Source organism: Charadrius vociferus, unplaced genomic scaffold, assembly GCF_000708025.1.
Source record: "Charadrius vociferus isolate BGI_N301 unplaced genomic scaffold, ASM70802v2 scaffold311, whole genome shotgun sequence".
In the NCBI taxonomy this organism is placed as follows: domain Eukaryota; kingdom Metazoa; phylum Chordata; class Aves; order Charadriiformes; family Charadriidae; genus Charadrius; species Charadrius vociferus.
The window spans coordinates 2,989,565-3,015,938 of record NW_009646965.1 but is presented as its reverse complement, the minus strand read 5'-3'; the positions used below and the strand labels follow the sequence as shown (position 1 = coordinate 3,015,938).

Here is a 26,374-nt window from a genome sequence, read left to right as displayed (position 1 = left end):
GGTGGCAGCCCGATATACAGCATGTTCCTTCAGTCTCTGTACCCAAATCAGTCTGTGGCCAGGTCAAAACCCAGTATTTCTTTAATGCTTTCTTTGAAATATTTCTGATATTATCCTGTTCTCATCCCCTTTCCTGGGAGATGGTTTTCCTTTTCAATTGCTGTACTATTGTTTTTAATATTACTTGGGATTGTTGTCTTTTCCTACTACTTTGTATTGTAGAATTAAAATGCTACTTTCAGCACAGCAACTATCATATTGCTTTTGAAGGATAAATATTATTCTAACCCCCCCCAAACACCTTGGGAAGTATTGTACAATATGATTCTATTCAGTCCACATTTTTATCAACACGATCACCATCACCTGCAGCCATCATTCCATTTTAGAGCACAGCCCTACAGGTATTTTTCCCCTTTCTGCAATATCAGATATGAAGAAGATGAATGAAAGTTCCGTGCATGTTTTTGTCAGGGTGTTTTTATAGCTCCCATGAACAGTGATGGACTTGGCAGCCTAGAGACTGAAACCCTCTGTTTAATCACAGGCCAGGTATAGTTCAACAAAAAGACATATTTCTATACACAGCCCCTGTAGCATGTCTAAGCCTGGAGCTGGAGAGCCTATCTTCTGTAAGTGAAAAAAATCACTCAGGGCAGTCAGTCCCTGGCCTCATCTCCGGAACCGTTGAAAAGAAGCATTCATGCCATTGAGTTTCGTGACAGGTGTTAACATCTAGTCCGGGGTGGACTGAGACTTCCTTTTCACTCATTTGGGAATTTCTTTCTGTAAATTACTGAGAGAATGTAGTGTTCTATCCAGTTTGGAAGTTGTATGTGTGTGTGCATCAAGTTGTCACGTAACTCTTCAAAAGGCAGTAGGTTTTCAGCTTAGCTTGCATTTCGCCATGGGCTTGATCTGATGCTCATTAATGTATGGGATTTTTTTCTTTCTTTTTACTTGTGTAAACTCTAAAAATCCAATAGCTAAAACCAGAGAACTAAGTAAAACAATAAATCTCATTCCTATTTTTAGAACTTGAGTTGTTTTATTTAAAAACAAAGCAAAACTAAGGCCTTTCAGAGACTCCTGCAGTATCCTAGGTCCACAGAAAAAGTACTGCACAGAATTCTTGTGTGTGGTCATAAATTGCGATCTCTTTTAACATTTTTTAATGTTGTATTAGAAAGGCAATGGTCTAGGTTATATTCTTTTTCATCAAGATGTGTTTATGGGGTTTTATTCATTTTTCCTTGAAAATCCAATGTAATGAAAATATGTGCTATTCCAAAAGAAGTGCTGGCTATTAAATCTGCTAGAAATTATTTGACCGTTTTTTGGGTTTTTTATATTTTTCAGCTAACAGGACAAGTGACTTTGCAAATTGCCAATGAACCAGTTTTGCCGTTTAATGCCCTCGACATCGCGTTAGAAGTTCAGAACAGTCTTAAAGGTAATTTTTGTTAGAGGAATATTATTCTCCATTAACACTGAGGAAAAAAAAAAAAGGTTGTCTACTCCCTGATATGGATTTTCCACTTGAATGATAGCCAGTGATTTTACTAGTTAAACAGTGTCACTATGTAATGCTAAATAAAACAGGTTTTGTTGCTAAATAAAGCCATAAAATGTTTATATTTCTTCTGATGTTACTTTGTTAGTTAAGCAATAATTAGTATTAAAATCTCTTAATTACAATCAAAGAGAACAACCTCTGTGACAGAACTTGATTTTAATTCCCTTAAAGGCTTTGTTCAGTGCAAGCAAGAGAGGGCTTCTAATCCCATCGCCATTTGGCTCCTTAATGTGCACAGTCGTATTCCTTGGTTGGTTATTACACTTACCTTGTTGTCACCTTCTCATTTTTCAGGTGTGACAGAGCACGATAATTTACCAATAGGTATTGTTTGAGTTGATTAAGCACTGAGACCCTGGAAGGTCTGTATGTGATCTTGGTGTGTTTGGGACAATGGGTTGTGGTTAGGGAGATGGACAAGAATGTTCCTAGTCAGAAAGTAAACAGAAGTGACTGGTAACTTGGAAACGATGCACATGTAATTCTCACAGACTGAATTTGGCACTGCTGCTAGGTGTAGGATGAGTGCCTTGATGTGAGACTGGTCCACCAAGATTTGGAACTATGACTAATGTTCCTGTGTTGCCTCCTCATTTCTTCTCTTTCTATTGTCTTGTGGCCTTTTAGGGCTTGATAAAAGAACAAGCTTTCTGCAGTCTTTTTGTCCTGTGTTGATAGCAGAACCCAATTAAGCCAATAGCCCTTGGCTTGAGCTGTTTAAGGTAACATAGTTAAAGAGTGCAGTTGTGCATTCCCTTCGCTGCTGGGGGTTTTAGGTTTTGGTTGGTTGGTTGGTTGGTTTTTTCCCCCTCTACAGTTGGTAGAAAAATGTTGATACATTATAAGGAACTAAACACACTGGATGTTACTGAGATGTTCTCTGCTACGATCTAGACTACAAAAGAACAATAAACCTTCTTCTTATCAATTACGAAAAAAATGTCTTAGTCCTGAGGACTAAGGACTAAGGACGGAGAAGTAGTCTAGGTCCAATGTCACTCATCCATACAAGTTTTCTCCTTCAGTATCATCTGTCTTCCTCCTCCCATTCTGTCCCTTTTCCCTTAGTTTCCTCGTACCTTAGTTTATTCAAATGACATGCAACTGTCCTTCCTTTTCTAAGCAACTAGTTGAAAATAGCCTAGATATGGAGAGCACATAAGAAGCTTAGTCCTTGAAGATTAAATCTTTTGATAATTTAGCTGCCAAACTCTAACATAATTCCTTGAATGTGTACAAACTGAGATATTTGAGAAGTTGGTATTCTGGTCAGAATTCAGTGAACTTAATGGTAAAAAGTACATCCCTGACAAGAACACCCATGAAATTTGAAAGATTGCTCCAAAGCATGGTCTTGTTAGGACCTCAGAGTAGAGAAATGTAAGATAGGTAAAACTATGTTGTTATTTCCTCATCTCCAATTATGTCTCTGATACAGATTACCTGTAGTGTGCTAACACCTTTCAAAAATAATTTTTCTGTTTATATATTTATGGAACTCTCAGGTTAAATAAAGGTGTAAATTCTATAAAATCACACCAAAACTTTACATATAGTTTAGCAGAATGAGAGATCTTATCTCAAACTTAAAGATTTTTGCAGTCTTGTGGAGTTGCCCCTGCATTTCATTTACTCCCTACAGTATAAAGTATCACTTTTCTGTAATACACATTCATAGAAGTATGGTACTTTTTCTTTAATCTTTGCCATCCATCATTGTCAAGACCTAGGAGTCAGTAGGCTAGCATTGGTCTGGAATCAGTGAGCATCCAAAAAGACAAGTAATTTTAACTCTGTTGTGCCATATAAACATTGGTTTAGTTCAGCCTGAACACAGCAGAGAATGATCATCAAATAAAAAGTGTAGCTCAGCTGGTATTCCTTCAACTGAACATGAGACGTCTGCTATTGTTCTTCCTTTTTCTTTATTTTGAGTAACAGGAACTGTTGATCTAAGCTGACTTTTTTCCTCTAACTTTAGTTAGATCATTTATCTCAACCACTTCAGGGGAGGGAAAATTATTTTCTAGGCTGTAGGGCCAGCAGGATAAATTTTCGTCCAGCTGTTCACTATGGGGTTTTGTTTAATGACTTTTCCCATGTCTTTCGTGTCTCATCTGTCTCTGACTTGTGTCAAGTAACAGCTTATTTTCATTTGGAAAACAATAAGACAATGATCTTATTACTGGTTACTTAAATGAGAAGTTGTACTTTTTAACATGGCTCATGGATTTCTTCATTCTTCAAAAGATTTTATGTTGTCTGAGATTTCCAGTTCAAAGTTGCATTGTCTTAGTAAACTATTTCCTCCTCCAACCTGATGCAAACTGTAAATGTAGAAAAGGTGAAGTGAAATCCGCACGACGTGCTAGAATTTTGTGCCTCTGGGATCTCATTCAGCCTATCACTTAAGCACACATTTTATTGCCTGTTGGAGTTTCTCACATTCTTGAAGTTAAATCGTATGTGTAAATACTTGAGTCACTGTTTTGCAGTCTCCTGAATGTCCTCACGGAAAGATGTGTGTGTCTTAATATTTGTTAATACTGCATTTATTTATGTTTCCAAAGGATTTAATTCTGTAATGTGGTGGGTATCTGTACTGTTAGCTCTGTTTAATTCAGTAGGCTGTTACTCAGCACTTTATAAACCATTTCTTATGTTCAGGATAGGCTGGATAGCAGGTTACAGAGAAGTGTCATCCACAAGATGTTTACATATGGCTCGAGGCCTCTTCCTCAGAAAGATGGGGGAATGGCTATTAAGTGACATGTGTTCTCTCCAGTTGCTCACACCAGAACTCTTGGAAACAAGCTACTTCTTTTGGGTTTACCTGAAAGGAAGGGTTTTTACTGGAGACATTTCTTTTTCTGCATCTGCTGGTGGTCTGATGTTTAACAAGAAACCTTATGGTCACAAATCATATGCGATGGGTTCCAAGACTGAAATCCAGGTCCCCAGGACTATGCAGGCTGTAATCTATCTAGTCACAAATGTGGTATTTTAGAGAAATTCATAGATAGGTGACAGTTTAAAATATTCCCATTAACTACACATTGCAATTGTGCAATGTTTCTGCCTTTCGTACATTTAAAATCAAGACCTTCTGCAACTTGAATCAAATACAAGAATATCTCACTAGGACTTGCATGCTATGAAAACCCAATTTATCTTTTGAGGTAGGGCACAGACAAGATGTCAAATCTGGTGTGTGAATGATACAAATGGGTCTTTTAAGTACTTCTACAGAAGTATTTTTTATGTACATGCAAGTGCAAATATATAAGCATTTGTATATACGTATTTTGTATGTATAGAAGCATTTTTATTCCAAACATATTTGTAACATCCACTGAATGCTTTTAGCGCTGTGCAGTCTGGGCTTGCTCCTTGTAGCGTATCTTGCACTGTATTTGAGCAGCTTTGAAATTTAGTATATACTAAATCAAGTTTCAAGGGTTGATGATGGAGGTGTTAGTGTCTCATTAGGATCAAAAGCCTTTCTGTACCTTTGCACCTGACTGACTCAGCAATAACAAGTTCAATCACACAGTTTACAAAAATAAAGGCAACCAGGTTTGATGCTAGCCATGTCTCTCACTTAGTTGCTGTTGGCTGTAGAAGCTGATATTGTTTCATTACTGCAAGTCACTGGCCCCACCTAGACTCTTGCAGACCTTCCAAATATTGGTATGTGTTGCCCCAGCCTCACATTGTAGCTGACTAGCTCTAGGGACACATGCTAAGATTCCCTAGTTGTGGCTTTCGTCACAGGCTGCTGAAGCTGGTAAGCAAATCAGAGAAGCTGTAAGCCATCTCTAATAGGTGCTGGCTGAGAGAGGCCTGTGAAGACAAATTATGTGGGGGTAAGATTTTCTCGTTTTCCCTGTATAGGGAGGGGAAGAGCTGTGATTTAAAGCTCTTTGGCTGACACAGTGTCAGTTGTGTGTTGTTTCCTGTCAGTTAGGCCCTTTCTTTTCCCCAGAATGGATGTTTTACAGATGTTACAGCAGCTGAAGTACTTGGGGTGATAACAGTAGACAGTGCTAGCAGAAGTTTAAAAATAACCTGGTTTATGATAAGCTATTTCCAGGAAAGTCTGCATGACTTCCCACAGCCCTGGCTCAACCCATACGTTTGAAAACATCAGTCTAAACTCTCTGTCCTTAGACAAATCAGTACAGAAACGTATCTCTCATTTACTTGATGGCTGCATACTCATTGCCTACAGCTATCTGCTAGTCTTCAGCTTGGCATCATTTTACCTCCTTGACTGTATTTCCCTGATCATTTAGTGTGCTTTTCAGAGTTACTTTCTCCATCTGTCTGTAAGGTTCAGAGTTTCCTTCTTTACTGGTCCCACCCATTATTTTTGACTGCTACAGAAGTGAAAAATGCAGTTATCTCTATATACAATAGAGATACTTTCTTTGCCATGAGACACTGACATCTCGTCTTCAGTATCCTTTCATGGATATTATATATTAGTATTGGCAAACTTTTCATCAGCCTTAAAAAAAAAAGACATGGAAAAATGCATTTTCCACGGGCAAAGCATTTGGTACTGAAGGGAAAGGCTGAGCATCTCTTATGGCTGAGCCGTATGTGTTTCAGCAGCTCTGTACAAAGTCCTTGAGAACTTCCTCTGTATTGACATGCATAATAATATGTCACAACATGCCTTTTTAATGTAGCCTCTTTGAAAAGAGACTTGTAGCAACACCAGATTAGTTTGCTTGGGCAGTAGCCGTCATGGTAGCAAAATTGAAGCTGATGGCAACGTATTCTTTGCACTCAGGATGTCTGTGGATTTGTGTTTCTGCCCCCTTTAGGGTACTTTCTACAAAGCCTTCCCATTCAGATTTTCTGCTAGGTCCGATCATCCAATTTTGTACAGCGTGAAAAATCTTCCCACTGAATACAACACCACACCATAGCTGATCATGAATGTGCAAGCTAATCAAAACCTGAAGCAATTTCCCCTCTATCTTAAATGCAAACACATGTTCACATGCACGGAGAGCCAGCGTCATACTTAAAACTGCTGATTTGTCTGTGTTCATTCTCCTGTAGGCACTTGTAGGCAAGTACATTCATACCAGAGGGCACAAACACAATTTAAAAATGTTAAATCTCTAGCCCTGCTTTTCATAAGAGCAATCAGTTACACAGGGAAAGGCTATTGTATTCAACGCCTGTAAGAATAAATATCTATTTGGTGTAACCTCTTTCTCAGTAAAATCCAGTTACATTTAGCAAGTGTAATGAAATTCAACAGTGTAATTCCCTGATCAAGAGTATACGTACTCTTGAGTCACTTTCTTGTACTTCCAATTTTATTTATTTAACAACTAAACAACTAGCTTAGATGATTCATCATGATTCATACTGTAGACAAAAGGACAAAGATACAAAATATAGTAATGTGGCATTGTTTTCTCTTGAGTGAAGTAACACTTGCAGGTTTTTTTTTATTTTCTCTGTAGAAGTATCACAAGATGTTTAAGACCTTATTAGTTAATGCATCCTTTTCTTTAAGAATCATTTGCATTTCCAATCCCAGCTTCTCAACTTGAGAAGAGCATAAATCACGTTCTCCCTTGGCAGTGAAGTTCAGTGTGTTGTGGTCAAAACTACAGATGCCCGTAAAGCTGTGTCCTTAGTTCTCGGTGGTAACATGAGCCGTAGCCACTTCCAGGTTTTGTACTGAAGTATTAGAAAAGGGCCTGGGTGTTTGTTTTGTAATGAGTGCTGGTTTAGACTGTGATGTAAACAGTGCTTTTTACTCATGACTGTAAAGTAAAATGTGGTTGGTTTAGGGGCAAAATATATGCTGTGGAGAAGGAGTGAGAGCATTTACAGGATTTTTATGTTTAGAAGGGTGGTCTGGTTGGCTTCATTTCCAAGTACAGAATGATGCATTTTCCCTTTGTCTCACCTTCCCTATTGAAAAGTCACAGCTGACATTTACAATTGTTTGTGTAACATTCAGAATAAAAATTATAAATGTTGTATGTTACTTGGAATATGAAGTGCTTTGCTGGAACCAAAGGATGCTTTCTAACGGGGTGAATTTAAACCTTTCCCTACTGACACAAGTCCCAGAGTAAGGTATGTGCAGTGCCTGGATTACATGCATGGAAATCGCAAGTTCTTCAGCTGCACAGGACGTTTGCCTGAGATTTGAAAATTGAGGATACCGATATTTTGCAAAATATCCCAAAGGTACCAAGTTTATATGCTTGGAGAATATTTTTCTGACGCATCAACCTAACCTAATCAAGACTTTAAATTACTCCAGGCTCAACCAGAAAGATACCAATCCTGTTCATCAAGGTACTACAGTCCCTGTTATCCGTTCTAATTAGGGAAAGGTGGATTGGTCAAGAGGAAATCTGACAGTTTCTCTCACACCAGCCTCTGTCTCTCCATGTATTTTGGATCATTTCATGTTTGCTAGATTGGAATGCGTTAGTCAGCTGAATGACAGGATTGCACAGGGATCTATGAACTCCTTTCCCTTTGTTGAAATGTATCCAATAGCAACTCTCTTTTTCCATACCAGAGGGAGAATAAGTCATATTTAGGCATTTCCTTGAATTTCTTAGTTTTACCTATTTGCTTTTCCATTCCTGTTATATGCTCACCTTTCAGACTCTATCCATAAATAGTTTGAGAAATGGTTTGATGTTCTCCATTTACTATTTCTGATCTCGCCATTTATCTATTAGACAAGAAACTTTAGTATTCATTTAACTTATGTCTTGAACCACTTTGTTGGATTAATCATTTCAGTTACTATGATACTGAATTCATTGAGGTTCGTACGTTCAACTAAAGGTGAGATGACTTCTAAAGCTGAATGGTTTGTTTTGATTAAATTGTCATTTGAAAGATCTAAAGACAGTTGATTTTCTTGTCTTTAATAGGCAAAGTGAATCTTAGCCTTAAAGATCATTTCTGCATCCTGGAAATATTTTTGCTGACTGATGTTACTTTTGACTTTAGATCAGGTTCAGACTGCTTTCTCTCTCCATGTGCTTGTAAAAATTAACGCAGTCTATGCACGCGTTGGGAAAGGAGGGCATGCTCTTCACCTGCACTGCAGGTGGGAACAGACTGCACATTCACAATGCTCCAGTTCACGTACCACATTCTTCTTTCTGGACTACAAACACGAAAATATCGAAATCGTGGTGTGCTCCAAAGTGCTGTGGGCATTTATTCTTTTGGTGTCTATGTAGGATTACAAAGTAACAATTAACACTCCGAGTTTAAAAAGTTTTGATAATATTGACTGGATTAGAATATACATTTGGATATCAATTAAAGTGTTAGTTTGCTCAATGGCATATGATTTCAGTGATTATGAGGAACAATTTCACGTCTTCTCTACAAGTGTTGTTAAACTGTAGGATTCTAAAATGGTGAACAAAATTCAATTAAACTCTGCATATTATGATTTTCTATACAGCAGTTGTAATGAAATCCAAGCACAAGCTTTCAGACTTGAGAGGAGTAGCATCAAATGGCATTGAATAAATTCCGTCTCAGAAGGAAATGTTATCGTTACTGATTTATAACCATTGCTTCCTGCATGGTAGATTTTCCAATGGTAGATTTCAAGCTCTACCCCAAAATCATTCCTCATAGCTTATTAGATCTTAAAATATCACAGCCCAAATTGATCTTCTTTGAAAAATAGATCAGAGCTTATGCGCAATGATCTATGGCTTTCCTTGATCCATTACATAATTCTCACAAGGGAAAAGAGGCTCAGGTTTTAATTGGACTATTATTTTTGACTTGTAAGCAAGAGTAATAAGTGTTGTTCTCTGAATCACTGGCAACAATTTTGCTCTTACTGTTCCTAGGTGATGAAGTAGTCATTCCTCAGTTACTTGCAGTGGCATCACGTCTGAGGGACACCGCAGAATTGTTCCAATCTGATGAGATGCGCCCAGCTAATGACCCCAAGGAGAGAGCTCCTGTCAGAGTCAGGATGCTCAATGATGTGCTACAAAGCTTGGAGAAAAGCTTCCTAGTTCATCGAGCTCCTCCAGGACTTTACAGGTATGGTGTTCAACACGTTGTTCATTTGAGCCTAAATGGTAATCTCGCATTGCTTGGTTTTCAAACTGTCATGCTCTTTTAATGTCACTCTCATTCTCAGTGAGTATCCAAGAATAAAGCTAATTTTTCCTATCTCATCCTTTCTGCAGAAAACATTAAATCATTACAAGACAAGAGGTCATTAGAATGCAGCACTGTAGCATTTCTGTCATGACATCACTACTAACAAGATGTACGGTGTGATGGCAACTCAGGCAGCATGACAGATACTTGTGTTAGACGGTACAGTAAGCTTTCAGAAGAAGAAAATATTTTGAATTCTAATGCTGCTTGACAAGCTCCACCTATATTTTATTTAAAACTTTTTACAGTTCATTGAAGATTCAGAATTATACAAGATACAGTGTAGCATTATTTAAAATATTTAATTATATAGCAGTGTTCTTGGGTGCATTTCAACCAGTCAAAGGCAGTACAGTGGAGTGAATGAGAGGGCCTTATTTAGTCACGATTCATAACATCGTGTCTCTGGTTAGAATTCTTCTCCAATATGTATTCAGCTGCATTACCCAGGTTGATTTTAAGATGTCATAATCATTCCACTCTTTCTAAGAAAGAAGTCTGCTGGTCTATATCTCTCAACATAGATTCCTCTTCCAAAAAAAAACCCAACAAAAAAACCCCCACAAACTTATGGCAATCAATAGCTTAAAAAAAGTTTGCAAAGCAAGAATTGGACAAGCCTATCCTGAGTAATGCCTGATTAATGCGATTAAATAAAGTCTAATATTCCAGGTTTAGCACTGCTGTCTTTCTTGTCTGAATTGGTATGGTGTTGCAAAGGAGTCATAAAAGTACTTGATATAATGTAATGTGTCTGTGTTCCATTGCAACAGGACATTGTTGAGCCTGGCCCAGTTCTTTATTTGTAAAAATAAATAATACCAAAACTTGGGATTCCAGTAAGAGGATTTTTTGAGGTCTTCCAATATTTAAATTCTTGCAGTGCTTGCAATATTACATTTGTTATTCATCAGGATGTAATTGCTAGATATGCAGGTGTAATGTGAATTAAATTTTTCATGTTCCTGCACTCAGCAGTACTTCAGCACGGAGTGTGGTATTCACACTGCCAAAGTAGATAGTGTGGAAGTGAAAATTTTGTAATTTTTCCCCTCCTAATTTCATTAAATTTGTTACAAGATTTAACAGTAGACGATAAGGTTACTTCAGAGTTTGTGGGCAAACTTTGGATTTGACTTTATTCTGTACTATTTTACCTAACATCATCTGGAGTATATAACAGTAAAGTACACCTTGTGTATCATCATTTAGATACTTACGTAAAAAGATTGCATTCTTCGAACTGTGCCAAGGTGTGTAATTGGAGTGTAGATTTACCTTTAATGCAAGCATAATTGAGGGCAGTGATAGATTTCTGATTTCCTTTCCTGCCATTAAAAATATGCACTACGGTTTCTTTTAAAAAAAAGCCTCTAATGATATGTCTTTATTTGGCTTATTTTTTGCTTTCTAGGGATTGAAAGTCCCTCTATTAATTGATGCAGTTATATGAATCTATTTTGTGCTCTGAAGCTATAATTATATCACAGGAACACTAGAAGTACTTAAAAATGCTGATGTATTTTTTTTTTTTTTATATAACTTTAAGCTTTTGGTTTTGTAATTTGGTAAAGAAAACAAGCAAAGAAAATCAGTCTCAGAGCCAGGACCTTGTATGCCATGTTTCATCCCAGTCAGAAGATTGATGGGCAAGTTATAAACCCCTGAAATAGTGGTTTATAATGGAAATGCTGGCAGCCCTTTAACTATAGCAGTGCAAGCAGTGCAGCAATAAATACTGTGCTTCATCTGTAAACAGAAATTTAGGATGCAGTTTGCAGCCTTGACCTTCAGGCTCCAACTGTGTTTAGATCATTAAGATTCCATAAATACTGTAATTTACAGCCTTCTGAAGGAAGAATTTGTGTGCACAGTAAAGCACGTATTCTTCATGAAAAAATGATTGCTTCCTGTATACCCATTTGGACTCATATTCTCAACCTCAATCAAAGTACTTGACAAATTTGCTGAAGTTTAGGCATCATTTTTAGCCTTGTGTTTGTCCTAATTCCAGCCCTCTGGATCTATACTATTTTTTCTCTTCTAGAACTTGAATTCAAAGGGAAGGTGGATTTTTTTTGCTTTATTGCAGGATGAGGGTTGCAACCTGCTTGTGTTTGACCACTACAGGGGAACTAATACATCTTTTCTACATCTTTTTTGTATGGTTTGTACACTTATTGCCATAGCTGTAGTCTCTTACTGTGTATATGTACTTAAAAATAGATACCTCATTCCACTCAATGTCATAGGGCAATATTTGGGCACAATTGCTATAATGAACAATAAAATTATTTAATGTTGCTAACAGAATTCAAATTACTTTACTTTTTGATAATTATATTAGGATATCCTGACTAATATTAAGTAATGATGATTGACATTGGCAGGTTGTTCAATACAGTGTGAGTAAACATTGCAGTTGAGATGATCATCCTTCTTACCTCAACTTCATGACATTGAACTGAAAATTTGACAATAGCATACTTTCCCCATGATATTCTATTTCCAGCTGAGCTGGAAATATACAGGTTCAGCTTTCATCAGGGTATTTTAGTCTTATCCAGAAATTTAGGCAGAGTGAAAAGTAATAGGTTGAGAAATGTTATCCTGCTTTGCAAAGATTACCCTGAGGCTTGATTTGGGGTTAGGACAAAATCTCTGAGTTTTATTGTACCTGAAGAATTTCTGTGATTCCCTATGGTAACCCTGGGTAGTCTTTCTATTTCCAAAATAAATTTTTAGGAACAAAATACTGGTATTTTTTCATTTCTCTGCCTTTGCTTCTCATAAAATAATCATGATATTGATAATTTTATATTTTTTCATTATTTTAATGGAATAATCAGTAGAAATTTGTATATGTTTCCTTTCTCTAGCTGTTTCTTGCTTTCTACTCTTATATACTTACACTGAACTTTTCTGTATATTTTCTGATGCTCTTACTTTGATAAGTTCACTGCAGTGGCATGTATGAAGCTAAGGTAAGAACAGAGGTTCTGTTACTTTAGGTACTGTGCATAGACGGGGGGGGGAAGAATTATCTCAAGCATGTTGTCCTCTCAATGAGATGGTCAGCATCAGCAGAGATATAAGATGATTCTATAAATGCTGATGCATAGTAAGAAAATCTCAAGTTCTGACCCTCATCAGCATTCAGTAAAGCACATGTAGTTGCCTGCTTGGGACAGAAGATGCTTTATCTCTGTATTCTAAACAAAGGATGCTTCAGCCATAAATAAACATAGATCAAAGCAAAGACCTGGGGCAGTTTGCCTACAGTGAAAGCAGCTTGTCTGATAAGGTCAAGGAGGTACTCACTGACGGACGCCTGTTCTGACACTGATTAGCCAAATCTCTACGTGGCTTCTGAGAGAGAATAAAATAAATTTCTGTAAATTAATGTTTGTAAGTTAGGTAATCAGGCAAATGCATCCATGCTGAGTGATATGTCTCCTCTTTGTCTCTTTCCTGAACTTCTTTGTCTTTGTGCATCAGCTAATCTTTAAAACTCTTAGATTCCAAAAGTCTACTGTCGTGCTTTTGCATGCTTTTCACTCTACAAAAATGCCTACCAAAACACTGACACCAGCAATATGGATAACAAGACAGCATGTATCTTCCTGGTGTTTATAAATATGGACCTCAAATCATAAGTTTGCCTAGACTGAGTAAGACCATTCCCCCTTGTTCCTGGTATTTTTTATTATATTTCTTATATTTGCTGTTCACCACGGCCTCTGACAACCTGTCAGCCTATCTGTCAAGTCTGTGTGTACACCCCTTAGGTATTCGCACAGAGAGCTTGTGTCTTTTTGTTGAAAGGCGTAGCACTGCAATAGCATTGCAACAATGAATAATAATATTGCAAAGAAATGAGATAATCAGGAAGACTTTATGGAGTATCAGGCAAAGGACACTCAGTGAAATACGATGTCCTCTATTTCTGAAAGTTTGATTTCTTCAGGTCCATATCTAGAACTCAACCTAATCTTTGTATTTGATGGATGATGTTGATACTAGATGGATCCAGTAGAAAGGATGCAAGGTTTCCTAGAACACCCTGTGACATTTCCACCAAGATTTCCAAATCTAAAACCAGAGTTTGTTCTCTTTGGTCTTTAAACATCCAAAAAAGGCACACAAGGGCTCAGGCTATCATTTCTGCTCCAGTTAGGTGGGTTTTATTCTTAATAAACCATTGCTTAAGGATCAGTTATGTCCTAACAGTTTTTTTAGCAATTTTTTTAAAGAATCAAAGTCAACTTGTGTAAAATCTTTCATTTAAGAGTTTCATCTTAGCTTGCCAAGTTTATCCTGTCCATTAAGGCGGTATGCATCTGTCACCACTACTTATGGCATTGTTACAAGGGCCATTGTGCTATGTTTAGTAGATGTAATTGAGTGAATTGAGTAATAAGTAGGTGAAAAGTAAGGGTTTTGAAAACAATCTGTGTTTTCAAGAAAGGCCTCCAGCAGTTTTTATTGCTCATTTGTGCAAGTTAAACTTCTTCCTTTTGCTTCTTTTTATCATGGATACCCAGGTGTGACATTAACACTTCATTGGGCTCAAAAATTACAACCAATCAGTATGGTAAAATGCAGTGAATAAAATACTCTCTATGAGCAATGATATATTATGCACACTGAATTTACCAGAACGAAATGAAAGAACAATCAAAAGACACTTCTAGCACCGCACAAAAAGATAATTTGCATTTCTGCTAATCTCATGCCACTGAAGTGTTTATTGTTCACTAGAACAAATGTTTTCCTTTCAGATTGAGATTTGTTATATACATTGCTGACATATGTACAGAGTCTACTGGATTTATTCCTGTTTTGCTAATAAACTGTAGCAGATTCTCACATGTCAAAATTCACATGCCCTAAGACTCTAGTTTCTAGAGATACATTTAGTAGGAAAATTAAAATCCTTATTAAATCACCCTGTGTAAACAAGCTGCTCATTGGATTTACAGAGGACAAACACTAAAGATGCAAATATCCTGCTAATCTTAAACCGTGACATCAGTAAACATGTAGTGCAATGTCATGTGAAAAAAAAAAATCTAGCCAAGAGTTTCTACAGAAGACTAATTCTGTCTCATTGTATAAACTCTTTGCAGATTAGTTTTTTTCATTTTGAACTCTTCGATTGTGGCTTCAAGTAGAAAATTTTCCTGTATACTTTGTTTGAGATATTTTTGACTGACCTGAACCAAACACATGGAATTATTTTTTTTTTTTCTGCATTGTATTACGCAGAGCAGAGAGTGATTTGATATGGTGCTGATGATCCTTAGTGTGGAAAATACTGCAATGATTCATGTTGCACTGACAGTAGTAGATAATGTTCTGTCTTACATTATCTACCATATGAATTTGTAAATACAATACTGGAATGATGGTGGGGGAGAAGGAAAGTATTGTGTACTGGTTTTAGAATAGCATAACTCAGATTTTGCCATTCAGTCAGAATAAATGAATTTTCACCTGACTGTACAGCAGTGATTTTCCATTTGTCTTTTCACCCTAATATCTTGTATCTTTCAAAATTTGTATCTCCTTTTCTTCTATAATTGTTCCACATCTTATAAATGGAGTTATGATTAGTGCTACTACTAGTTTCACTTTCTAATCCTTCACTGGTATTTCTTGGCTTTGCAGTTCTTGTTCAGCTCCTTTCTTTCTGATACACATTTGCCTGAATGTATTTTTTACACCTAAAATGTCTTCGCGTTTTCTTCTACCTTCTTCCTTCAAACTCTGTTGTGTTTGTGCAGTCTGATTGTAGTTTGTGTAAGCATAAGTTAGAGATGATGAACTCAAATACTTAGGACAGAAGAAGTGAGACACAGGTTCAGTAAGACTTGCTTCATTGTAGCTCACTCCATGAACTACTAATGGCAAAAAAATCACAGGAAATATTCCAAGGATGGTTTTATGTTCTTCCCAAGAATGTGGGAAGACAAAAAGAAGTTCCATGGGATAGGTGAAGAGGGGCAGCTATGCACTGTCAGAACATCTGAGATGCTGTGCAGTGCTTGGTAAATCTTTAGTTAATTCTTACTCGGTCGATGATTTTCTTCCCAGTCTTTGGTAGCAGACATTGAATGAAAGGATTAGGTTCTTGGTTTATATGCTTCTGTGAATAGATGTTGTGTGTCTGATGACCAGGATTTATAAAAGTGGTGACAACCATGAGTCAGTATCCAGAGTTTTTACAGCATAGTCAAATGTGGGTTTTATCATAAAACTGAACAGACTGAGTCATCTCTGCAGGTCACCCCTGATTAGAAAATAATTTATAAGAATATAATTGCAATTCTTAATTTCCAGGTTATTTTTTCTAATCCTAAAACCAGAGACAAGCCAGTTAGTTAATGGCATAACAAGCAATGAGATAAATTTTACTAGGTTGGTACAAACTAAGAAATATTTGCAATTAAACCTGGAACAATAGATTCTAATAGCACTTATATAGCTATTTCTATCTTTTTAAAAAAATGCAATAACATGTTTGGCACACTAATTTCAGTTTAAAATCATAATTTTAGTCAAAGTCATACATCCAAGTCACTAGCACAATCTGGAGTAACAACCTTGATGTAAGGTGGACTTGGAAGTATTTTATTCACTGTATTCCTTTTAAACATTGCACCCAGCTTTTACGTGGGGGTGTAGATGGGTGGGAGGGAAAAAGGAACTGTCTTCTCTCTTGAGCAGCTACCAGAAGCTAGACATAAGTAAGAGCACTTCCGATTCACTCGTATGGTACAGATACTCAAAATGGCATTTGAGGGACTGGGAAGAAGATACAGTCACAAATCTGCTTATTCAGTGGATCAACATAATATTGTATGGAAATAAAGCTGTAACTCTTGAATAGCAGAAGAAGCATTTGCCAGGATACCTTTTGCCACCAGTGCAGCTTCCCTGAATAGATGTAGTTAGGAAAGTGTAGGAACTGTTTCATTCATGATAGACCTCTTAGGAACAATACTGTAACAGCATGAGCATTCTCTGTGCACTGGGCGACTTTGGGCAGGGTTCTGACCTAGTCCTCCCAGCCTCTCTGAGGGTGATTGAACAGCGCTGTGGTTATGCATTCTCTAGGCCAGATAGAATTTCATCCGCTGGGATATTGACTCTTTAACATTCATCCGTGTGTGGAGCAGCACATTTATCCTAGCATACATCAGTACCAATTACTAGTTTGATAATGCTCTTACAAATTCCTGCTATGGTTATTATTTTTCTCATGACTGATAATCATGCTGAATTATGCCCCTTCTTAATACTGAGAAGATGCAATGAAGTGAGAGTAACTCATGCTCAAAACACCTGATCCATCTGAGTGGCAATTCAATTGGCTTTTCCTTTGCAATCACCACTACGTGTAATGACCATGAAGTAATCACTGTATTTGTTGTCTTGTAAATTTTTACTATTTAAAGAGCATTTGCTGCATAAATACTACTGAATTAGCCATCTGCAGAGATGTAATTATGGTTGACTTTAAAGCTTATTTAAACAGGGAACATGAAAATCTTTTCATTACACCTGCAAAAGCAGAAAACCACTATAATTAGGGATTATGTCATGGCTGGAAACCAGCTTTCTCACTTCCCTAATATGAATGGTAAACCTGGGTGTACACACCTTAATTTATTTTTCCATTATGTATTTCTCAATGAATTTTCTGCCATCCTTTTAATTAGATTGACTTGTACACTTAGAAGATTCTGTCTGTAGTATGCATCCGACCCATTATGGTTTTGATACAGTAAATATTATTACATATATTGTAATTTAACACAGTGTTGGTGGCCCTTAAGACAAGACTTCATCCAGGACATACAATTGGTCACGCTTTCCATGAATGTGCATTGTCTTGACCTTGCAAAGAACCTGTTTTTTTTATATAATGACATTTATTTGAATACGTGGCCTTCTTAGATGTTTCAGCCCATTTCACAGCGGTTGTTCTGCTAACTATAAAAATCCTTTCACTGAGGGCTATTCAGTGAGCTCAGCGCAGAGCTATCGTGCTGATGCCTAGCAAGTCTCCCGATTCAGATACAATTTCCATTCAGTTTCCCTTGCTGGCAGATTTCCCTCAAGTCTGCGCTTATGGTGCTATATAGGCCAAGAATATTTGGTTTCAGAAAAAAATAGCTTATCATCTCAGAGAGTTATATAAAGTATTAGGTTTTGAATTTGTTAAATACTACAGAAGCTTATTATTTTATACATTATTTCATTTTTCTCATAAACAGTAGGGATGATAAGATTTTTTAGATCCAAGAAATACGTGGTTCCTCATTTTTGGTCATGACAGATAAGAACCATTTCTGTATGTTTGAAATACTAGCCAGGAACATTTCTCAAATATAGTACAAAAATAAGTGGAATTCATTGGAAAAATAGTTAATATGTAATACTGTCCCCACTAGGGTATTACCCAGGCAATAGGGCTTAGAAATTTGGTGGTGGAATCATTAACAGGAAAATTACCTTAACTGGTATTTAAAAAAGCGTTAATTTTGTGTGTATGCATGCCATTGAAGGTAATTGAAGAAATTCCTAAAGTTATTTAAGAACATATTATGACATAATTCATTTTTTATCCAGAGTTAACTCTTAGGATAGTGGCCTTTCTGATTTTGGCTATGATGATAATGGTCTCATGTCTTGTGGTGTGAAGTTACTTAAGATGATAAATCTAGTCAGGATCAGAACTGGAGATCAAGGTCAAGCCAATTGACTGCATCAAATACTGGACACTGCTTGCTGCGTTGTTTAGAAATGGCATTCCTTCTTCTGAATCAGATGTTTTACATGATTTCTAGATAAAAATCCCTATGAACCCTTCAGAACATCAGCTGTGAGCCATTTGGAAATAATTTTATTAATTCACTTCCCTCAAGTCCTTCAAAATAGTAGCACATCTGCTTTGAATGTGTGTATTTCAGACTGAGACATCCTTAAAAGAAAAATAGTTTCCTCCAAATTATTTACATAAGCATATGTTTCTTTGATTTGAAAAGCAAGTGCAGCATAAATCACTCAAAGAACATGCCAACATTTGTTACTAACAGCTACATTATTTGAAATATAACAAAGTATATTTCATACCAGTTTCTACCAGCAAATAACATTTTAAAATACAGTTATATTAATTTTGTTTAATGCATCATCAGTTTTAAGTGTAGATGCAAGTCTTTGTTCTAAGAAATTACAGAAAAAATATTGAAGGATTTTCAAGGAATTTTCACATTTCTGTGGAGTATATACCATTCTCTGATCAGCTGCATATAGGGTTTGAGAGGTCTATGGCAAAGAGTCTGACAGTGTGTTTTGTGGCATCTTCAGGAATTTCTAGGTAAGGTCACTTAATCAATTTCTGTAAAACCCTAGAGAAAATAATGCGTAATTAATTAGAGGACTGCTCTTTAGCAGTGATAGAAAATCACTTGCAACTTCTGAAGAACAAATGCATCCTAGTTTTTCTTTTTCTTTCCACTTCTGTTTTGTGAAGCCATTCTATCCTGTTGAAGCTGTAGATTGATTCTTCTTACTTACTGATCTTATTTACTCAAAACTAAGAAAGAAGTGTTTCCTAAACTCAGAAAAGTTTCAACAGGGGAAAAACTGTGAGTGCAAGGTAAACCCTTACAAACAGGTATTTTTTTGAAGCCTAATTTTATTCAAACTGAGTCTTTAAACTGGTCAGACTTCTTAGTTCCATTATTCTTGTATGAGGCTGTTCCAGAACATCAGTCCTCTTATGATTAGCAACTTGCATCAAGCTTCCAGCTTGGTTATTTTATATTATACTAGAAGCTGTTTTGCTATCATAAGCCACAAAAATATAAAAAATTACAGGAAGAAATGAAGTAATTACTGTTTATTTAATGAAAGTGAAAAAGTTTAGCTACAAGTTGTCATAGATACAGTATCCCATTTGAAATCTTTCCCAAGCCATCACATAGCACTGTCCTATTATCAGAAAATCAAGATTAACATTAAGTTAGATTTATTTTATGGCAGTCTTTTCTGTTGACAGTAATTAAACAACTATCAAAAGAATGATTTTCTTACATGTTTCAGAGCAGAAAGTGAAGGTGAATGTTTTCTGTGAATGTTGAGTTTTGGTCGAAAAAAATTCCCCAAACAACCTTTACTCAGCTTGATTTCTTTAACAGGTCTTCCACTTTCTCTCTAGGATTCTGAATTCTCATACACGCAAATTGGAATCTAGTAGATGAATCTGTAACAATCACCAGGATAGGTTTAAAGTTGGGAAGGTCTGTAGGTAAGGTTAGGAGTGGTGTTTATAGAGTCAAGTCTGATAGGGTCACCTGTTTAGGTGACGATTGTCAGGGGTGGTGAGAGCTGGCTGCTCGCTAAAGGCTGGGGAGCCAAGCATGGTGCCATGGCCAGCAGGGCAGTGGCCTCTCCAGCCATGCCCATAGTGCCCAAGCCATGCAAGCAGGGGACGTCTGGGAGCGGCAGTCAGGTTCAGCCAAGAGCCTTGGTCATCAGGCAAGCCCATGGTGGTGCAAGTCAAGCCAGGAAGTACTCTACAGATCGGGGTCTGGATCAACTGGCTGCACAGCAGCAACAGAGCTGTAGCTCAGGCTGAGACTGAAGACCCAGGGCTCAGGTGAGATGGGGCTCCTGGGCCTGTGAGCAGGGGGAGTGGGTAGTCGCCCCAGGTAAGGCTGGTCAGGGCCAGTAAGACCTATTAGTGTACCCCAGGCCTTGACAAAGATCTAAGGCTGGAAGGGTGCATCAAGCTGAAACTTATGCTAGCGTTAGGGTTGGCTTTAGCGGTAATTCAGTAAGAGATTAGTGTGGTTTACGACAATGCATTCAAAACCTTTAAAAAGTACTGCAATCAAAGATAACTGTTGGGAAATAAAAGATAATATATCTTGTAACCAGCTATCATTCCAGTTTGGCTTCTCTTTTTCCTTTGTTTATTTGGCAGGCAATCAAGCCAAACCAAGCATCAAGACACTTCACAGAGCTGCCAAAATCAGGATTTACTTTTTTAACAAGCCCTATTCTAAATTGTCCTCTCAGAAATGAATTCAGACTTGGAATAATTACCTCCTTGTAGTCCCATGTCCCAACAGGATTTTGTTAAATGCGGACTTACCATAACCTCCGTTTGCCATAATTGACTCAATAAGAGGTGTCCTAACTCCTGTCTCTTATGCAAGATAAATTTCTATCTGGCAGGGACAGAATTTATCTGGTTTACCACTGTCACATAACGATGCCTTTGGTACGCCTTTCAGTTGCTCAGACTATTTAGGTTTGATGTCTAGATTACCTGTAGCTTATCAAATGCTGATACCATGCAAATACCTTTCTTTCTGCCAGAATTTCACCTTTGAGTGTACATATGATTTAAATATATCACTTTCTGTAATATATACTGGTAGAACAATTTGCAGTTCTATAAATGAACACTAATTGAAAGCAGTTGATGGCTCTTAAAAAAGATAGGATGTGTAGCAAACAAAAGCTAGGAAGCTAGATAAAATAACTGTATGTGAGTGTCAAGAAAGTTAAAAAAATAAAGAGGAAAGGAGAACCACCATTGGAGATCAATAGGATAAGGGACCCAGAGGAAGAAGGGAAGATTTCTGTACCTTCACCTTAAAATTTTCTGAGGTACAAACTAGTGTAAATAAACTAGTATAAATCAGCTCATGCAGCTTCCAGGAAAGAAGAATTTCTAAGATTTTTATGTCCTACAATAAACACCCTGCGGAAATGGAATTCCCAACATGGAAATGCTATTATTAGAATGCATTTATTTATTTGTCAGGTTAATAACATTTTATACTTTACAAAAATGAATGAATACAAACTCCTAGAGGTAGGAAAAGTGTATTGAAAACTGAACATTATCAAGAGAAAAGGGAAAGGCAGAGAACCCCTATTCTGGTGCACTTTTTTCCTTGGAGAGAATAAGAAAAAATAATTCAGGGATTTATAAAATTGAATTTGTGAGGATGCTGAAGCAGGTCTAGTCAAAGCACATTGTGTTATAACTGGAATAGACAGAGGCTGCCCATAGCATTTATCTGTAAACAATTCTAATGTGATTCCACAGAGAAAACATGTACTCCTTTTATGTGGGAATATACTTAACGTCATGTCCTAATGATTTAATAATTACTTTTCAAAATCTCAAATGTAAGATCTAAGGTAGGAGGCTGCTTGTAAGTACCTGAGTAATTCAGCTTGTGTTGTACACTACCTACACACAAACTTTTCCTGTAAGCTAAAAAATCCTTTTTCATGACAGGACTAAAGTAGTAATCTAGTTTTATCTTGTACTGTCCAGTTGTTCTAATACAATCTCCAGAATAGTTTGAAGTTGTGTTAAAGTCAGTATATTTTTAGTGTGATCTGTCATTCAAGAATTTGTGAAATTCATTTTGGTCTGGTAGGGGTGACATTACATCCTTATTTGTGATAAGGTAAAACAGTATTTAACTCTAATCACATTATTTCAATCAATGATGCTTATGTTTTTAGGACTGCAAAGGGCTCGTAAAAGTTACAGAAGAGGTTCTTTTAGAATTCATTTTTATACTTTCTTTGCTTTAGTTTACTAAGGCTGATTCATTTGTTTGGAGCTATTTTACCTCTTTCAGTGGTACTGCCTGAAGTTATTAATTGGGTTTCCTACTTCAGCATTACACTTTTCAGGTCACTGTGATGTGTTGCTGAAACAAGTCCATTAAGATGAATGATGTGTGTTGTAATTTCATGAATGTCATCAATAATGTATTGCATTTTTCTCTTTAGGAGTTTCTTTTGTTTTGTGTGGGTCAGGCTGGCTGTGTGAATTATATTTATAAGATCAAAATAGTTAAAGATGAAGGAAGATACTTAAGCAATTAAGCCAGAGGCTGGAATTGTTGTTTTAGAGGTGTAGGCTACAAAACCAATTTGTATTAAGGAATGTTTAAGTAATTGAATTTCACAGTATAAATTAAAGTCTCTTGGTGTCATTATGCATGTTGTGGTCACATAGTGGTATCTTGTGCCAATGAAATGGCTGGGTTTTATTTTTCAGTCCATGTGTAATCTTTAATGAAAACACTTTTCTGACTTGTAAAGGCTTGGAAGTAATAAACTGGACTAGCCATTTTTTCATTTGATGAAGCTTGGACAGAGATAAGAAGTAAAATTGTATAAATTTACTCTCATGAACATGCATAAAGAGAGAAATCATTTTATGCAACAAAGGGGTGGCATGGCTTGCCAAGCAAAGATAAGTAATTGGAAAATATAAGACCCTGGTGAGAATTTCTAGCAGAAAATCTGAAAAAAACAGGTGCTGTATAATGTTACTTATTATTATTTGCATGTGTAAAAATAAAAAATACGTTCTGTCATACTATGCAATCAGTTATGCCGAAGTCATATTACTATTGCAGAAGTTAATATATTCTTTTAAATTATGACAGCAGACTACTTGTCTCTTTCATTCATCAAACAACTAAGCTTTTCTCATTAGACACTAATTTGTACTGTAGTCAGGTGGCATGCGCTAGGAATATTTCTCCTTTACAATACCTGTTACCTGCCTGTGGGTTTACTGTGGAATTACCTATGATTCCAAAATCACAGCAGTAGAGTTAAACTGTATTAACATCCTTGTATATCAAGGTAAACCATCTTTTTAGCCTGTGTGCCATGTTTAGAGCACATTTGAAGATGGGATAGGAGATCTCTTCCTACTCACCACAAACGTTTTCTCAGCGGTCCCCAGATGTTCCAGTCTTCACCTCATCCGCTCTTTAGAGTCTGATTTCTAGCAGTCTAAGTTAGTGTTGCTCTGCTGATGGTTATTATGTCTTATGACATTTTTATTAGTTGACATTACCCCCAATAAAGGAATAGAGGCATCTTAACATAGATCAAGATTCCAGTGTCATAGGCATTTGGAGCAGAATTCTAGCTCAGTCAAACTCACCCAGCCACCAGCAACCAGGACTGTCACAGGCCTCCTGAGAGTAGAAAGTAATGTGATTATCTCTGCCATTGCCCCTGCTGTTCAAGGGCTTTGAGGGGTTGTGAACAGCCTTCTATCTACCTGTGAACTACAGGAACTATAGAGTAGAGTTCTTCAAAAGCCTGGTTCTGCTCACACTGATCTCTGCAGGAGTCCATGAATTGATTTCAGACGGAGCAAAATCAATCTCTGCTTTGAAAACTACAGTATTTCCCAATAGCACAGCCTATCCTTAAAAACCAACCAACCAAGAATTTATCTGGTTCTCAACATACACAGTTTTCATTTACTATATCACAGATACGCTTTAGAGACAGTCCATAATATAACTTTAGTCACCTTTGAGTGTAAGCTGCATCATGGTCTCAAGGAACAGTAACATCAGCTCAGAACTGAGGAAGCAGGCAGTTGTCCTCCTCTGGCTGCCACAGTGCAAGCTGAAGAAGTTATTGCTACACCTGCTTGTTACTGTCCTCTTGATGGAGGTTTCTGTCCCCGCTGAGCTGTTCCTGCAAGTGCTCCTAACCTGCTTCGATCTAAATTATCTAGGTTAGCGATGACTTACTCTTTAAACTATGTAAGCTATCCTTCTACTGCAGTGTTGGATTCAAACCGTTTCCTTCCTGTTTAAAACTACTATGTATTGCATTGCAGAACACTTGAAACGGTTAGATGTATTGCTGTCAGGGGATAAAAAGCTTACCATTCCTATTGCACATTGCTGGTTTTGGATGCATATCCAATATAGAAAGGTAAAAACATAAAGACTGAAAAATTGCCTTATGAGGATAGGAGTTATTTCATATCTTTGAAAAATATTGCCCATCAGTCAAAGCATTTTTTCAAACTGGAAAACATGGCATAAGACTGTAGATGTTCTGTGGTGTCATTTATTGGGCTACTTCGCTACCATTCCTTCTTGTAGACTGGCAATTAGATGACTCGTGATAGCATACACTTTTGTCATGGTCATCTGTCTTGCAAGTACTTGGCAGTTTTATTACTAATTTGGAGTTGCCAATGAGCCTTTTCTGTCATGCAATAAGGTTACTAATGGAGTACCTAAGTTGCCCTGCTTTTTTGCTAGTTTCATTCTGTGAAACAACTTCTCCCCTGCCCTGAACATCTACCTTGTATTCAAGGATAAGGTCCTGCACCATATCACCTGTACCTTTGCTGTTTCAAATTTCACTCACTTCTGTTTACAATCAAAGGAGCTCCTGGGTGGAGATTTGTGATATTTACATGCTCTCCTAATTAGGATAATGATTACACCTTTTTTTAGATAACATTTATAGCCTGCTTCAAAGAGTCTAATTGAAATCACTGACTAGGTCTGAATTCTGAGCCTTCAACACCTCATACAGTTAACATTTCCAAGGGATCAGACATTACCTTTGCACGTGGTTTTATATGAGCCGTTAAAAAGTCTTGCAGATATTATGGGAAAACACGGATTTTGTTTCATACGGGTTTAGCTGTTACTTCCATTTATTTCCTTCCTCAAGTGTGTGACATTAAAGATGGGTTCCTCTTGTTCTGATGCCACAAAGGATTATTGATGAAATAAAGGCTCTGCTGAAGGCAACGAGAGTTTTACCATTGACTTCAATGCAGCTAGAATTTCACCTCTGAAGTGTGAAATAAATAACAGGAGCAGATAGGAAAAAAAAAAAAATCTCTGCCTAGGGTCCCCAGTAATAACCCAACTTTTTTTAGAGGGGAATAAATGGAATCCAGCTGAGGCATGAAATACTTCATGAGGGGTGTGATAGGTCTAGGCGCATGATTTTGAATAAAATCTTGAACGGTCAAAGAGGAATGTGAGATTTCTTTGACAGATTTTGTGAATGTTTCAGTGTATTTACACCTAGATCAATGAACAGATGCAGTTTACAAAGCCGTAATAAATACGCAGTTGTCTTTCAGTTTGCCGTGGGTCAGCTTTACTGTGCATAATATGTATCATCTGTAAAGTGTTGCTGATATTGCAGGGCTTCTTGATGATTTCCGATGAATTGTTTTGAGTAAAAAGTTTACTATTCTCCATTGTTCTCTTTTAGAAATATTCTTTACAGACTAGATGAAAGGACAAGCCAGTTTTCAGTACTGCTAGAGGCACTGGAGCACTGCAAACTACATCAGTCAAATGAGACCATTCAAGCAGCCTTGTCAGAGGTGCTGAACAGCATCAATTCAGCTCAGGTTTACTTCAAAGCAGGACTTGATGTGTTTGAGGCTGCCTTAGCTGGAAAGAAATGAGAGGATTCTCTGCATTCCAAGACGTTTGTTTACAACTCGCTAAACAAAAGTTCGACTTGGACCAGAATTTCTCTGAGGATGAAACCTTTCTCAACTTTTCTTTCAGTTGGCTCTTAAAGGTACTACAATGCGTGTTTTTATAAATATAAAACAGTCTTTTGCACTGTTTACAGTATATCTCAAATGTCTGATTCTGAATGTATAAAACATAATGAGAGGGAATAACACTTAAGATATGATTTTTAGAAGGACATCTGCTGTATTTTTATATGTAAAATATATTTTTACGA

General features: G+C 37.0%; 1 protein-coding gene across 1 annotated transcript in view; it reads left to right on the top strand.

The window, feature by feature from the left end:
* The window catches only part of NAALADL2 (N-acetylated alpha-linked acidic dipeptidase-like 2), a 272,257-nt gene extending 246,173 nt beyond the window's left edge, over window positions 1-26,084 (top strand). Inside the window, exons 11-13 of the mRNA XM_009895320.1 lie at window positions 1,360-1,453; window positions 9,451-9,649; window positions 25,886-26,084. Coding sequence (XP_009893622.1) covers window positions 1,360-1,453; window positions 9,451-9,649; window positions 25,886-26,084 — 492 coding nt within the window. The remainder of the gene's footprint in view (window positions 1-1,359; window positions 1,454-9,450; window positions 9,650-25,885) is intronic.
* Window positions 26,085-26,374: the final 290 nt, after the last annotated feature.